Source organism: Nicotiana sylvestris, chromosome 8, assembly GCF_000393655.2.
Source record: "Nicotiana sylvestris chromosome 8, ASM39365v2, whole genome shotgun sequence".
NCBI classification, from domain to species: domain Eukaryota; kingdom Viridiplantae; phylum Streptophyta; class Magnoliopsida; order Solanales; family Solanaceae; genus Nicotiana; species Nicotiana sylvestris.
The window spans coordinates 115,182,002-115,198,604 of NC_091064.1; the positions used below are offsets into that span (position 1 = coordinate 115,182,002).

General features: G+C 38.4%; 2 protein-coding genes across 2 annotated transcripts; one reads left to right on the forward strand and one right to left on the reverse strand.

Moving 5' to 3' along the window:
* Window positions 1-1,039: 1,039 nt before the first annotated feature.
* On the reverse strand, window positions 1,040-4,748 carry LOC104221554 (F-box/FBD/LRR-repeat protein At1g13570-like). The gene is made up of 4 exons (XM_009772618.2): window positions 4,575-4,748; window positions 1,917-2,748; window positions 1,646-1,807; window positions 1,040-1,557 (listed from the first exon to the last, which is right to left on the reverse strand). Exons 2-4 carry the CDS (start codon window positions 2,118-2,120, stop codon window positions 1,264-1,266), a joined length of 660 nt encoding a protein of 219 aa, XP_009770920.2. The 5' UTR covers window positions 2,121-2,748; window positions 4,575-4,748; the 3' UTR covers window positions 1,040-1,263.
* Window positions 4,749-5,326: 578 nt separating this feature from the next.
* LOC138875559 (uncharacterized) lies at window positions 5,327-5,800 on the forward strand. Its single transcript, XM_070154396.1, has one exon. It carries the CDS (start codon window positions 5,327-5,329, stop codon window positions 5,798-5,800), a length of 474 nt encoding a protein of 157 aa, XP_070010497.1.
* Window positions 5,801-16,603: the final 10,803 nt, after the last annotated feature.

Genomic DNA, 16,603 nt, shown 5'->3' on the forward strand with positions numbered 1-16,603 from the left:
ATTTTGACTTAAATTAAGTTAATTAAAGCATAAGAAGATTTGAAAAAGTATAGATTTATGACTCTTACTAAATGTTCCTTGCATAGACCTCTTCCATCTTCATGAAATTGGTCTAATAGTTGAAACTTTATCTACACAGGGTCAAACTCCACATTTTCTTGTCTTTTCCCTTTTGTTCGTTCCCCCCAAAGCAACAAAAACAAGAAAAACTAGGAGTAACTTGAAAAGAAAAAAGAATAGATGGCTTCCTAATTCTCCTTTTTATCAGAAAGAATAGTAAAACCAAATTATTACTATTTTCCACCGTAATTGACTGGTAAATAACTAATAAAGCGGTTCTTATCTCTAAAAATCCATCTTTTACCCCTCAACTTCTAAAGAGTTGGACATTTAAAGAACTGAAGTTTGCTATAAAGTTGTCAAAATCCTTCATATGATTCCTCAGTTTCGTCTGATGATTTTATAATGGACCAGGATTTTGGTGATCTTTTTAAAGAAGTTAATTGTTTCTAGTAATTTTTAGAGAAAAGGATCTAGTAATATTAGCCCAAAATCCCTTTTCTATTACAAAGTGGCTGATGACCATGGTTTTTCCGACAAAGCTCCAGTGAGAAGTCAGTAAATCTGGGTGTACAATCATACAAGTACAATCTTAGTTTCATTCCTTTATTCTAGGTGTTCGATAAATTATCATTAGTTTTAATCATTTCAACTCTTATCTGACGATAAATTATCATTAGTTTTAATCATTTCAACTCTTATCTGAAAGATAAATTAGGATACGTTTAATCTAGGTGTTCGGTAAATTGTTTGTCTAATCATTAGTTTTAATTACTTCAACTCTTATTTGAAAGATAAATTAGGATACATTGATTCACACACTTTAGGCATCCACGGCAACACCATACAGTGATCCTCAGGGAAAAAAAATATATTTACGTTAATTTAATGAAAGTGATAAATAAAGGTAAAATACATATTCATTAATCATGATTAAGCAATAAAACTTATATATAAAAAAGACATGTTATGCACTTAGTGAATTAAGCATGCTCTGATTGTAGGTACGTACGTTTGAAACATAGCAAGTTAAACTCATAGAGACAGATTACATGATAAGCTATGATAGTTGAACAATCTCTCTTACGCAAGCACCTTTACACTGTTTACTACACACACTGCATAACGAGCAAAGTCAAAGGACAAGTAGTGTACATGGTACTTCCATGGCTTCTTGGGTTTCAATCAATACATGATCTTCTACTATTCTACCTCAACAGCTTCAAACTTGAATTCAACATAGGGCGATGCTCGACGGTATTGTTTCATCTCATTTATCATTTGTCTTCCCGACTGAAGGATATATGAAAAATTCCAAATGAAAATTTCCTTAAGTAATGGTGCAGATGCTAGTATAAACCTCACAAATTGCATTTCCATCTTAGTGCCAGTAAAATGACTCATCTCCACACTTTGAAGCAGCTTCACAACACCACCAGAGCATGTTTGGTCTTGTAAGAATTGTACAACAGCTTCCACAACATTGTTCACTGATTCCTAAAGGATTTTCGGGAAAAATGGTCAGGCGAGTTCAGTGTAAAGACCATATTCAGTCACTTTCAAGAGAAAATAGGAGAGTGCTTACACATTTAATTGTAAGCTGTTGTAATTTAGGGCAGCTTGTAATCAAGTAAACAGCAACCGAAACCTCCTTAAGATCCCCGAAAGACATGTCCGCCATTTTGAGAGATTTGACATTATTCAGAGCAGTCGGGGGATTATGTGGCAGACCTCCCACGGTCAAGTACTAGAAGCAAGTCAAAATTAGTTAAAGAAACGAATCAGGTACATCATTTGGTTATGATATGTACCAAGTTTCACGAGACTATAATAATATTATTACACATTTCCATTACCTCCCATAACGAACCACGTATTTCCAGTTCCTGTAGGGAAGGGATGCAATGAAAGAACTTCATAAGATTTGAACAACCAGGAGATGAATCAGGCAAAACTCGTGATCTGAGATACACAGCAACTTTTTCAAGCATCGGGGTGTTCTTGAAGCAAATGGACTTTTGAGTTTCCTCTAAACTCAAAGAATTTGAGACTAGGGGCATCAATTTCAAGGGTGTCAAAGTCAACGCACCAAAGCAACCTCAATCGTTCAAGCAATGGGCATTTAGAGATGAGATTCCAAAATACTGATGGAACAAAAGTGAGTCCATAAAAATCAAGATTAATAAGCTTCTCAAACCCTTTGAAACCAGGCGGAGGGGAAAACAAGCATTTATGAATTTCCAGATGCCTTAGTTGTCGGAATGTAAAAAGGTGAGAAGGTAAAACATATATGTTGCCTGACCGTATGTGAAGGGTGAATTCCTGGATATTTTTCTTTGACAAAAAGAGTATCCAGTGATCAATATCAGGCCAATTCCTCAAATTAGGGCCTCCGAGTTTAAACTTCAGTATTTGTCCTTTATGGAGTAATAGGACTTGGTAAATGATTGTCTTAGCGTCTTGATCATGTGCAAATGACCTGAAAAACTCATCACTAAAATCAAGTTTTTGACGTGTGACCCATTTGTACCTCCAGCCTTTTGACAAGACACTGGTCTTCACTGCATCTTTCAAAGGCAAGCACCCTAGAATTTCCTCTAGGACATTACATTGCAAATTGCTAATTGTATCAACACCAGAACTCCCAGCACTATTCATGGTCCAATACTGACGAGTTTGCAGGCAATTCTGAAAATTAAAATCAGGGAAGTTAACAAATAGTACCAAGGAAATGCACTTGTCAACTTCCATAGTATTCAATATTCAACCAACAGCTATTTGAAGGAAATTCAAATTCTTATGAATACGTGTTTCAGCAATGTATGCATAGCGGTATATGACTAGTACTTCAATATTTTCAACTGCATACGATTTTACCATTTTTAGTATCTTGGAGAGACAAAATAATGATACATGCGAGAGTATCAGGATAAAACAGAGATTGAAAGATAAGAGGACCATAAACTTCACATAGAGAACACTGTTAGTATCTGCAAAGCAAGCCCATTAACTGTCTCCTACTAAGGTTTCATTATTCTTCCAGATATTCAGCCCGTCTAACCTGTTGAAATTTTATATAAGGATTTTCTTCCTCGCATTAGCCAGGGTTCCTCAGTTTTAGTACTTGAGGAGAAAAGCTGTTACTCTATTTTTCTTTCCAATTAAGCTCACAGTTCACCATGAGCTTTCGTCATTAACGCATAACTGCCACTCTATCTAATCACGTATTTTTAATAGATAAAAGTCAGACTCAGGAGAGCAAGCAAATGAGTGGAAACATATTAGAAACAAAAGTTGATCGGAGCACGCCAAAGAGAGAGCATCCACGGGAAAGATGTTACGCAAGATTAAGTTCATAATCTAATATTCTTGACGTATTTTAAGTTCTTGAAGATTGCGCACTTGCCGATTTATGGAAATAATTCACTCTATTTGAGATGATATAAAAGTTACTCCCTCCGGTCCACAATAAGTGACCAATTTGCCTTGGGCACACGCATTAAGGAAATACAAAATTTTAGACAAAAATAGTTAGTGTGACTAAATTACCCTTAATTAAATGTTGCAACATAGTTAACGTTAGGAGTAAAAGACTTTTTAGGGATACATACATAAGGGTAATTCTGAAAAAAAAATTTGAATTTTTCTTGATTATATAAATGGACACTTAATTTGGACCAAAATAAAAAGGCAAATTGGTCACTTATTGTGGACTAGAGGGAGTATATAGTGTAGTTAATATAAACTGGGACAGAAAAGGTGCATTTAGCTAATCAATTGCGAGAAACATCTAAATAACATCTATTCTCCTTTCTAAACAGGTCAAACAAAACACAGCAGGGGAAAATATTAAAAGAAGAACCACATTAATAATATTTCTATTGCAATAAAGATTGAAGAATGTGGATGATGACCTGCTGCAAGGTAAGCAATGAACAACTAATGCTTCCCCAACATACCATCAAGAAAGTAAATATCGGTCATATTTATTTAAAATAAGCAAAGAATGCATAAATACAAGCAGAAAGACTTATTTTAGAGCAAGAACGCAGAAAAACTAGATTCTGTGGTTGCTTTCTGAATAGGGCAAAGAAAACAATAACAAAAAATAATGTCTCATGTTTTGTGATTGACTTTGTTAAACATCTTGCAGAATTTTTACCAATATCCACCCCCAATTTCCATATGCATCAAGAGAAAAATCAATTTGTAAGCAGAAATTAGGGTCCAAGAGAATTGGGGAGTATGGCGCTCTAGGGCTTTGGTCGCACATCATGGGTTCAAACTAGACAAAAACCTACTACGTAGTTTTTAGGTGGAGACGCATAGCAGGACGAACCATTATCCAGAAAACTTTGCGCCTCCGGCCTTCAGGATTTCTCTGTCAATGGGTTAGGCGGACGTCATGAGTTACTTCATTAACATTGCTACATAATTCCCCCAAAAGTAGAGGGGTTCAAGGGTCGGGAATGGAAGTGGGAATTACAAAGAAAACATAAATGACTCTTAATTACCTGTAGCAGAGTCGAGAGATTGAAACCGCCTCAACCTTTTCAGAGTCTCTTCGTTTTCTTTTTCTTCAGTTTTCTCTCGAGGGAACAAGTGTGTAGCAGTTTTTACGACGCTGTGCTGGCGAGAGAAGAAAAGGATTGAAAGAAATTGTGTTTCACTCTAGTTAAATGCTTACCATCGAAAGTAGGACAGACCGGTCGAAATTTATTTATATTTTCCTGCTTTTGTAAAGAAAATTAACAGGATGAGATTTCTGGAAATGAATTGCAATTATTCTTTCAAGCATGTTATTAGCTGATATTTGCAAGTACACTCAAACATCTCTGTAACACACTCGTTCTCAATTTTTTTTTATTGTTATAGCTAGATGTTGTTATAGAGAATATATATTATAACATAATATAAAAATTGGTTTCATAAAAAACTTAATTTTTATAGTGAATTGCTATTATATAACGATGCTGTTATACAGAGGTATGTCAGTAATCCAATAAATAAAGGAAAGAAAGTTTTTTCTCCTACTCTTTTTCTATATCTATAAGGGTGAAAATCATTTATATTCCTCAAGGCTTTTGGGTTGGTAATTGCGAACTCTAGCTTTCCGAAGAGAGAGGCGCATTTGGTTACTTTTTAAAATGCAGTGGCGAAGACTCAGATTGACTATCTCGTCCTCAGGAGGTGTGACAGAGGGTTGTGCAAGGATTGCAAGGTGATTACGGGTGAGATAGTCGTGACACATCATAGGCTATTGGCGATGGACATTGGTATTATGTTAAAGAGGAGGAAAAAGTCTGCTCGAGAAAGACCGAGAATCAGGTGGGGAGCCTTAACTAAGGATAAAGCCCAAGAGTTGGAGGGGCGGTTGTCGGCTATGGGAGCTTGGAGGAGAGGTGACGTGAGCACTATGTGGTCAGTGACATCCGGATGTATAAGGGAGGCTGCGAGAGAGGTGTTAGGGGTCTCGACGGGCGTCTCTGGTGGGCACAAAGGAGACTGGTGGTGGAATGAAGTGGTCCAAGGTAAAGTGGAAGCGAAGAAGACGGCGTACCTGAAGTTAGTGGGGAGCATAGGTGAGGAGGAGGAGCGAGCGTGCGTGGAGAGGAATAAGGTAGCTAGGAAGGAAGCAAAGCTGCCGGTCACGGAGGCTAAGACTGCGGCTTATGGTCGTATGTACGAGGAATTGGGGAAAAACGCGGGGAGAAAAAGTTATTCCGGCTGGCCAAGTTGAGAGAGAAGAAGGCTCGGGATTTGGACCAAGTGAGATGCATCAAGGATGAAGATGGTAGAGTATTAATGGAAAATGCGCAGATTAAGAGAAGATGAAAGACTTACTTTCATAAACTTCTGAATGAAGAAGGGGATCAGAATATTGTGCTAGGCGAATTGGAACATTTCGAGAGTCACTGTGACTTTGGGTACTGCGGGTATTTCAAAGTTGAGGAGATCGTAAGAGCTATGCGTAAGATGAGTAGGGGTAGAGCGACCGGGTCAGACGAGATTCCGGTGAAATTTTAGAAGAGTGTGGGGAGAACAGGTTTGGAGTGGTTGACTGGGTTATTCAATGTTATTTTTAAGGCGAAGAGAATATCGTAGGAGTGGAGGTGGAGTACGGTAGTTCCATTATATAAGAACAAAGGTGATATCCAGAATTGTAACAACTATATAAGTATTAAATTACTGAATCATACCATGAAACTATATGGAATATACATAGAGAAGAGATACAGAAATGAAAACAAACAGTTAATACATCATACAATTATCGATTAACCATGACATGTAAGCAAAAATTCCTTTAGCAGAAGAAGTTTGATCCTGCTCATCCAGTCATACTCCATATTAAATCATGCCACATATATTAATAATGTATGAGTCATACTTTCTCTATGCCAAAAGCTGTCACGTTGAAGTTCTTATCCAAATATATTAATTAATTAGGTAATATCTCGCTATCCGGTAATAACCAATTACCCGCATAATTAAGAATTGTTTCAAATTACTTAAAATTTTACTTATTTTTAATACACTTTATACACCCTACTATCATAGTCATGTGATACCGTATAAAATAAATACATACACTATTATTTTATTAAAACATCCATGTAAAAATACATATATTTTCTCAGCTTATAATTTTCCTAATCTCATATAAAGAGTTAAAACTCTCGTACGCTTAATTCTTAAAATAGTAAAAAAGATAACCTTCTTTTCTTGTGCAAAAATAAAGAAAATCTCATAAATTTTCTTATATTATGTGTAGAATTTAAACATAAACTTTCTTAAAAGCTCTTTAAATAAATATATAAAAAGTATGGAAGAAACAGATGGAGTAATTAAATTAGAGATAAGGAACAAAGAGGAAGAAACCAAGCTAGTTGTCTCCATGTAAAACAAACTAGATGAAACCATGCAAAGTTTTCATACAATTAAAGACAAAATTCCAAGTCTTACTTCTAATCGACTATCTTCTTGCATGTAACGATTTTTTTGTGACATAAAACCAGGAAACAAAAATTCTCAAGTTTCTACTTTGTGCGGTCCATACATATATACACCATTGTATAAGTTTCTCAAAAAAATTCTCTATTTCTTTGAAAAATTTTAATGGCTAGTTTTACAAAGGAAGAAGTGGAAGTGGTTATAGTAGGAGCTGGTCCTGCTGGTTTAGCTGTTTCAGCTTGTTTGAACAAATTGGCTATAAAAAAAGGTTGTGTTAGAAAAAGAAGATTGTTGTGGCTATTTATGAAAAAAAAAGACTTATGATAGACTTCACTTGCATTTATCTAAAGATTTTTGTTCATTGCCTTTGAAGTCACATGCAAATTCAGCATTGAAATGCCATATATATATATATATGAGTATCAAGGTTGTTAAACTTACGGGGTGTAACACCCTTCCCCGCTTTAGAACATTCGTTCTTGAATATTAACTCTTAGAGATTTTCAAAATTTTCACTAGGGTCTCCTCTCTAACTAAACTAAAACCAAAGTTATATCGGATGTCTTGACTATTCACAACCTTTTGTACTTGAGTATCTTGTATCTTATTCACATTTACCTTACTTTACAATCTCGCATCGTATCTTCTGTTTCTTTCATAACCTCCCTTCCACCTTACGGTTTAAAGCTCTATTGTGATACGTGTATCTCTGATGCATACATAATCTAGCGAATGCTTCATACTGACTTAGTACGACTCAGCTCTATGGCACGATTTGGAAACAAAAGAAGGGTAACATTTCCTAAATGCCCTATAGCCTCTCAATTATAAGTGTGGCGCACAAACACACCCATAAGTGAGACTCTACTAGGCACGACTTTGTAAATTCCCTAGGACACGACTCGCCCTGATACCACTTTGTCATACCCCAACCTTGGGAGGCGTGGCTGGCACCTGGTGCTGCACTGGCCCAAGCGAACCACTCTGTAACTAATTCATTCCTTTTGTAACTATCATGGGCCAACATGGCCACAACTCATAATGTAAAATTGTAAGTGGGCAAATGTTATATCAATGAACCTTCGTTCATAAAACATGAATACATATGGGCCATCAAGGTCTCTGACATACTGTACATAATAAACCTGTGTCTACAAAGCCTATAAGATTATTTGACATAAAACGGGATAGGGTATCGGCCTACCCATAAGTTTATAGCAAAAATCTGACATGATGACTTATAGAAACGGATGCACTCTGAATGAGGTGGAGTTTTACCGATCCTTTGATGAATGCTAACCTCGTCTACTATGAGGGTTCGTCAAACTAATTGTCTATACCTGCAGGCATGAATGTACCGTCCCCAACAAAAGGACATCAGTATGAGTAATGCACCCAGTATGTAAGGTGGAACTGAACATAACAGTAAGTCAAAATCTAATTATGGACAAGGAAGAAACACGGAGTAAAAGACTCAACCTGAAAGTTTGGATAGCTCTGTAAATCATGAAATATTTATAATATCATGCATATGCATATAAATGTCATGTGATGCATAGGTCTGTACGCACATAACATCATCAAGGCTCTGAGGGCATCCCACCATATCATCTTGGCCACTGTGGGCAAATCATCAAGGTATACCAACTGATCAGGTGGTGGTGCGTATATAACGCCATAACCTTTCCCATATCCGATATACATATATATACATATATATACGCATATATAACGTCATCTGGTCATGGGTCAATGTGCATGTATAAATGCATGAAATGCATATGAAATACGTTAATAAAATCTCTCGGTACGTCATAAGACAATTATGCCTTTGATTAATAGCATGAACTAAACTTTACCAACTTACGTATTTTTGAGACCCATGAACACATGATAGAATAATATGACACATGGGGAACCAAGAACATAAGCATCTCTAGTATTTCTATGAATAGAGTCATTTATGGAAGTTGTGCATTTGCTAGTTTCGTTCGTATCGTATAGATCATGCCAAAAAGAAAGAAGAAATAGCCTTAACATACCTGAGCCTATTCTCTTCACAATCCCTTTAATCAACTACAGTAACAACTCAATCCAGTGAACCTTACATGACAAGCCACTTCCATGCGTTCTCTAGAAGTAATTGGGCTAAACAGTCTACATGATTGTATTACCATGCTCTGATAACAACTGAGCTTAACAGGGAATAGAAGCCAAGGACCCCTGGAACAAAAGTTCCTACAATTTCATTTACTCATCTTTGAGGTTTGGGAAGCGGATATACCGAGGATGTCTAGTAACTTTTTCAAGTCAATGTGATTTTGGACATTTTAGGACACAAATTCTTCTTGCTTTTTAATAGTATCAAAGAACGTAGAAAAGAATTATTTAACCAAAGCTACGATCATGTGGTCCAAGTTACTTAATGAAGAGCATATGCAGTTATAGTTTTTGATAAAGAGCATATGGGGATATACATAGAGAAGAGATACAGAAATGAAAACACACAGTTAATACATCATACAATTATCGATTAACCATGACATGTAAGCAAAAATTCCTTTAGCAGAAGAAGTTTGATCCTACTCATCCAGTCATACTCCATATTAAATCAAGCCACATATATTAATAATGTATGAGTCATACTTTCTCTATGTCAAAAGATGCCACGTTGAAGTTCTTATCCAAATATATTAATTAATTAGGTAATATCTCGTTGTCCGGTAATAATCAATTATCCGCGTAATTAAGAATTGTCTCAAATTACTTAAAATTCTACTTATTTTTGATACACTTTATACACCCTACTATCATAGTCATGTGATACCATATAAAATAAATACATACACAAAAGATAACCTTCTTTTCTTGTGCAAAAATAAATTTTATCTTTACAATAAAAAAATCTCATAAACTTTCTTATATTATGTGTATAATTTAAAACATAAACTTTCTTAAAATCTCTTTAAATAAATATATAAAGAGTATGGAAGAAACGGATGGAGTAATTAAATTAGAGATGAGGAACAAAGAGGAAGAAACCAAGCTAGTTGTCTCCATGTAAAACAAACTAGATGAGACCATACAAAGTTTTCATACAGTTAAAGACAAAATTCCAAGTCTTACTTCTAATCTGCTATCTTCTTGCATGTAACAGTTGTTTTGTGACATAAAACCAGCAAAAAAAAAATTCTCAAGTTTCTACTTTGTGCAGTCCATACGTATATACACCTTTGTATAATTTCTCAAAAAAATTCTCTCTTTCTCTGAAAAATTTTAATGGTTAGTTTTACAAAGGAAGAAGTGGAAGTGGTTATTGTAGGAGCTGGTCCTGTTGGTTTAGCTGTTTCAGCTTGTTTGAACAAATTGACCATAAAAGAATGCTGTGTTAGAAAAAGAAGATTGTTGTGGCTATTTATGAAAAAAAAAAGACTTATGATAGACTTCACTTGCATTTATCTAAAGATTTTTGTTCATTGCCTTTGAAGCCACATGCAAATTCAGCATCAAAATGCCATATCAAATATATATATATATATATATATATATATATATATATATATATATATATAACGGTATCAAGGTTGTTAAACTTATAGGGTGTAACAATCCGACTCTAAAACAAAGGTTCATATCTCAACATAACTCCGCTGCAATGCGCAACTCTATCCAAACGCTGGTCCATATCATATAGCTCGAGCCGCCCTGCTCAAAATCAATAATCACGCGAAATTTGACAACACGTACCCAAAGTGCATTACCATAACCACAAAGAATTAGACGATACAATGCCATGCAAAATCTGAAGAATATAACTGATACGCCCTCAATCATGCAATGCCCAACTACTCATCTCGCTCAAATTTTGCTATAAGACCACAATAGATTTGCACCATGTGTGCCTAAAATCAATGAATCACAATTCCTCGTATCAAAGAAGAGCAACTCACAGAAAATTCCAGAACTTGAATAAGCTCAGCAACAACCGAATAGTACATCCCTCAACAATAGCATTATGGAGCCAACAAATTCGACTCGGTGTAGAATACAGATATTAATTGGGCCTACCAATGAACCCCCAAATAAATTCCGGACACCGACAAATAGATAAATAAACCTCTGAAATCTCACAATGACTGAATCATAACACAACTATCATCTGGCTAGCTTCGGCCATGACTTCACAGTCCACAACCATGAAACAATCTGCTCCTCAGAACTCTCAGTCTCCAAATCCATAGAACAAACAAATCACCATATCTGATCCAACTCCACCACTAGAATGTCTAACATATCTCTCATACACGATCATCCCACGAGGAATACTTCTAGAATTCTTTCGTGCCACATAGAAATATTCGAATATCAACAGTCGATCAACCAGGAGAGTGACGCAGTACCAATGAAATATCCATAAATAAAACACATTGCCCTTCTGAAATGTATACTCTCATCAAGCCATACCAATAGTGATATTATTTACCTAGTCATCTGAAACTGTCCATACTGCCTACGATTTCATGACCTTCCCTTCAAAACTGAACTATGGTCCTGCTCACGTAAATCTCAATCCAACACAACACACCGCATATACCATGCCATCATATGAAAAAAATGAGAACTTTATAGTCCACTCAGAGTCACAAGCTACTACGTACTCAATTAGCCACGGACCTTCCATTTGATTACATACGAGAGAAATTAACCATACACCACATGCTCCTCACGCCAGTAGAAGATATACCCTTCGAACCTTGGTAAAAACCATTGAGAACTATTCAAAACCCAATTATGTGACGACCCGGCCGGTCATCTTAAGAATTAATGCCCCGATCCCCTATTAACTACTTTTTCCGAGTTTATTTCTATAATTTTGATTTGCCGGAATGTTCGATTTTGAGTTTCGGAGAGTTTTGGGACACTTAGTCCCTAAATGAGAGCTTAAGTGTTGAAAAGTTGACCGTGGTCAGAACAATGTGAAGACGGACTCGGAATGGAAATACGATAATTCCGTTAGCTCAGTTGGGTGATTTCGGGGTTAGGAGCGTGTTCGGATTGTGTTTTGGAGGTCCATAGCTAATTTAGGGTTGAAATGCCGAAAGTTGAATTTTTGAATTTCCGGTCCGATAGTGAGATTTTGATCCGAGGTTCGGAATGGAATTTCGAGAGTTACAGTAGTTCTGTAGTGTCATTTGGGATGTGTGTGCAAAATTTTAGGACATTCGGACGTGGTTTGGTTGGGTTTTTGATAAAAAGTGGAATTTAGAAGATTTTAGAAACTTAGGCTTGAATTTGATGTGTTTGGTTATTTTGATGTTGTTTGAAGTGTTTTGAAGATTGGTACAAGTTTGAATAAGGTTTTAGGATATGTTTATGCCTTTGGTTGAGGTCCTGGGGGCCTCGGGATGAATTCGGATAGTTGACAGAAGGATTTGGAGTTTCAAGTTTGCTGCAGCAGCTGATTTTCTGTCATAACCGCACCTGCGATTTGGGTTCTGCAGGGGCGAAGCCGCAGAAGCGGCGTAGAGACCGTAGAAGCGGAATTTGGGAATTCTACAGGAAACCGCAGAAGCGGTGATCATACCGCAAAAGTGGTACCACATCTGCGGATGGGGTGTCATAGATGCGGAAGCTGGCATTTAAGTGGAAGTCGCAGATGCGACGAAGTCTCCGTAGAAGCGTGACTGCAGATGCGGTCCTAGGGTCGCAAATGCGGAAATCGTTGGGCAGAACATATGAATTCTTGCCTTCGCGAATTTTAGCCCTTTTTCATATTTTTCAAAACGGGAAGAAGCTTGGGGAGCACTTTTCAAGAGGGATTTTCAGAGGAGTTCATTGGGGGTAAGATCTTTGGTCCCTAAACTCGTTATTGGAGTAATTTTTATCAATTTAAGCATGAAAAATTAAGGAAAATCAGTGGTAATTGGGGGTTTAGGGCTTGTGTAGTTGGAGACCTTTGAGTGTTGATTTGAGGAACAAATTGAGGTCCAATTTTGGCACTTTTGATATGGCTGAACTCGTGAGAGCGTGAGGTTTCTGGAAATATAAATTTTTCCCGATTCTGAGATGTGGGTCCGAGGGATGTTTTGGTCATTTTACATAATTTCGCGTATTAGCTTAGAATTTAATTGTAGAATCAGTTACTTGAAATGTTATTTACATTATGCAATTGAATTGAATAGATTTGGGCCATTTGAAGTCGAGTACTCGTGGCAAAGACGTTGTGTCGGGTTGATTTTGAGTTGTTTCAAGGTAAGTGACTTGTCTAACCTTGTTTTGGGGACCTTTCCCTTAGAATATAATATTTATGATAATTGAAATGCCTTGTACATGAGGTGACGAGTGTGTACTTGAGCTAATTATTGAAAATGCGATTTTACTTTAAGTATTTAATTTGAGTTCCTTTCTCCTACTTTATTACAACAAAAATAACAACAACCCAGTATAATCCCACTTAGTGGGGTCTGGGGAGGGTAGTGTGTACGCAGACCTTACCCCTACCCTAGGGTAGAGAGACTGTTTCAAAATAGACCCCCGCCATCCTTCCCTCCAAGAACTTCCCACCTTGCTCTTGGGGAGACTCGAACTCACAACCTCTCGGTTGGAAGTGGGGGTTGCTTACCATCAGAGCAACCCCTCTTGTCTAATTGCGAATTTAGCCTGTTGTTAGTTTAAAAAAGCATGTTTAGTTGACTTAATTTACCTATTTGCTTAAACTACCTTAATTGCATTATGTGAAGCATGTTAGGCTAGAATTAACTATTTACTTGGTACGAAATTAGCATTTAATCGAGTATTCTTGTGTTGCTTCTGTGTGTTTTAATTTGGGACTATAGGACGACATCCCGGGAGATTTCCTGTACGTATTTATGATTTGAACTGAGGTGCGGGATATCAAGTGATCCCTGGCATGTGTATTGAGGATACCAAGAGATCCTCGAGATACCAAGAGATCCCCGGTTATCATCCCGGCTATGAATGGTATTTCCATGTGGTTTTCCTTTATCTCTGTTTTCGTTATCGTACTCTTATTATACTGTATAGATTCTTAATATAGATTCTCAATTTTACTGCTTATCTCATCCTGTCATTATATTATTTATTTAACCTCAGTAGGGCGCTAACCTTCCTCATCAGTACCCGACCGAGGTTAGGCTTGGGACTTACTGAGTACCGTTGTGGTATACTCATGCCCCTTCTACGCATGTAGATCCAGGTACCGCTGCTCAGGCCTACCATCCTTGAGTGAGGCGACTGCTTTAGAGATTTCGAGGTACACATCTACCGCGTTCACAGACCAAGGAGTCCCTTTCCATTCCTGCCTTTAGTATTTAGCCCTTCTCTATTTTTCTGTTCTTATTAGACATTCTGGAGTTAGAGCTATGTAGTATTTATCTTAGCTTGTAATTCGTGGGTTTCGTGGTCTTGGATTTAGATATTGATTTTGAGATTTATATATATATATGGTGTATGCCGAGCGGCAGATTTAACACTGTTATTGCCTTATTTCTGTTTTTAAATTGTTTTACTTTCGCAAGTTTTGGTTTTCTTCTGCAATTTAGGCTTACCTAGTCGTAGAGACTAGGTGCCATCACGATGGTTCACGGAGGGCGAACCGGGGTCGTGACAAGTTGGTATCAGAGCTCTAGGTTTATAAGAGTCATGGATCACAAGACGGTTTATTAGAGTCTCGCTGATCGGTACGGAGATGTCTGTACTTATCTATGAGATGCTACGTAGCTGTTAGGAAAATTTTCACTTCATTTGATTTCCTTGTCGTGCGATATTTTGACATCAAAATTCTAAATTTCTATTTTCTATTCTCTCACAGATGGTAAGGACACATGCTACTCGAGATGATCAGGCACCCGCGCCCCCTACTACAGCCATCAGAGGCTGATGATGGGGTAGAGGCCGAGGGCGTGCACGTGGTACAGCCAGATCACCTGTGCGAGCTGCCGCTGAGGTACCACCAGCAGTTCCAGCTGGAGTCCAGGCGCTTGATACGCCTACGGCTACTACTACTCCAGCACTTCAAGAGACTTTGGCACAGTTCATGAGCATGTACACCACTTTGGCTCAGTCAGGGTTGCTTCCCCTTGCTGCAGCCACATCCCAGGCCGGGTGAGGAGCACAGACTCCCGCCACCCGCACTCCCGAGCAACGAGTGCATGTTGACCAGGTCCTAGAGATTATTCTTGTACCGCATGTAGTGCCAGTTCAGACCGAGGATAGGGCAGCTGCTTTAGAGGATGAGCAGCGGAGACTTGAGAGGTTCAAGAAGTATGATCCTCTAGTATTCAGTGGATTAGCATCGGATGATGCCTTGGGATTTCTGGAGGAGTGCTACCGTATTCTCCGCACCATGGGTATATCAGGATCGAGCAGGGTTTCCTTCACTACTTTTCAGCTTCGAGGAGCTGCCTATGAGTGGTGGCGCACCTATGAGTTAGACAGTCCGGACGAGGCTGCTTCACTAACTTGGACCTAGTTTTCAGATCTATTCTTGAGAGAGTTTGTCCCTCATAGACTCAGAGACGCATGGCGTGCAGAGTTTGAGCATTTGCACCAGGGTACTATGACTGTTTCAGAGTATGCTGTCCGTTACACTAGCTTAGCTAGACATGCCCCAGCGTTGGTTTCTACTGTCCGCGAGAGGGTTCGCCGGTTTATTGAGGGCCTTATTCCCAGCATCAGATTTATCATGGCTCGTAAGTTGGAGATGGATATTTCTTATCAGCAGGTGATGAGCATTGCTAGGAGGATTGAGGGTATGCATGCTAAGAGAGGGAGGCTTCGGGCCATTTCTCTGGTGCCCGTGCCCCAGTTGCAGGTTTTCATGGTAGGGGTTATATGAGTCGCCCTGTTCATTCAGCTCTTCTAGCAGCCAGTAGTGCTCCAGCTCCTCCTAGGCCTCAGGAGCCTTATTATGCACCTCCGATTTCTAGCGCGCCTCCTACACGGGGTGCTTTTAGAGGTCAGTCCAGCAGACCTGGCCCTAGCCAGTCACAACCACCACGTCCTCCCAGAGCTTGTTTTGAGTGTGGTGACACACACCATATAGTGAGGGATTTCCCTAGACTTGGGAGGAGTGCACCTTCACAGACTTCTCAGCCACAACGTGCCCCGTAGAGTTCTCAAGCTATGATTACAGCTCCAGTTGCTACCCCATCTGCTTAGCCAGCTAGAGGCAGAGGTTGGGGAGGTAGAGGTTGCCTTAGAGGGGGAGGCCATGCCAGATACTATGCCCTTCCTGCCCATACCGAGGTTGTTTCCTCCGATTCTGTCATCACAGGTATTATATTGGTTTGCCACAGAGATGCATCGGTTCTATTCGATCCAGGCTCTACTTACTCTTATGTGTCTTCTTATTTTGCTCCGCATTTGGGTGTACCTCGGGATTCTTTGAGTTCCCCTGTTTATGTTTCTACTCCTGTGGGAGATTCTCTTGTTGTGGACCATGTTTATCGGTCATGTTTGGTTGCTCTTAGTGGTTTTGAGACCAGAGCTGATCTATTGTTACTCAGCATGGTTGATTTTGATATTATCTTGGGCATGGACTGGTTATTGCCCCATTATGCTATTCTTG

Bases quoted from the DNA above. Each gene is read 5' to 3' on its own strand.
- LOC104221554 (XM_009772618.2), bottom strand. From the start codon at position 2,120: ATGCCCCTAGTCTCAAATTCTTTGAGTTTAGAGGAAACTCAAAAGTCC. The intron at 1,808-1,916 runs GTAATGGAAATG...ACTTGCTTCTAG, and splicing joins TACGTGGTTCGTTATGGGAG to TACTTGACCGTGGGAGGTCT. The intron at 1,558-1,645 runs GTAAGCACTCTC...AAAATCCTTTAG, and splicing joins AACAGCTTACAATTAAATGT to GAATCAGTGAACAATGTTGT.
- LOC138875559 (XM_070154396.1), top strand. From the start codon at position 5,327: ATGGACATTGGTATTATGTTAAAGAGGAGGAAAAAGTCTGCTCGAGAA.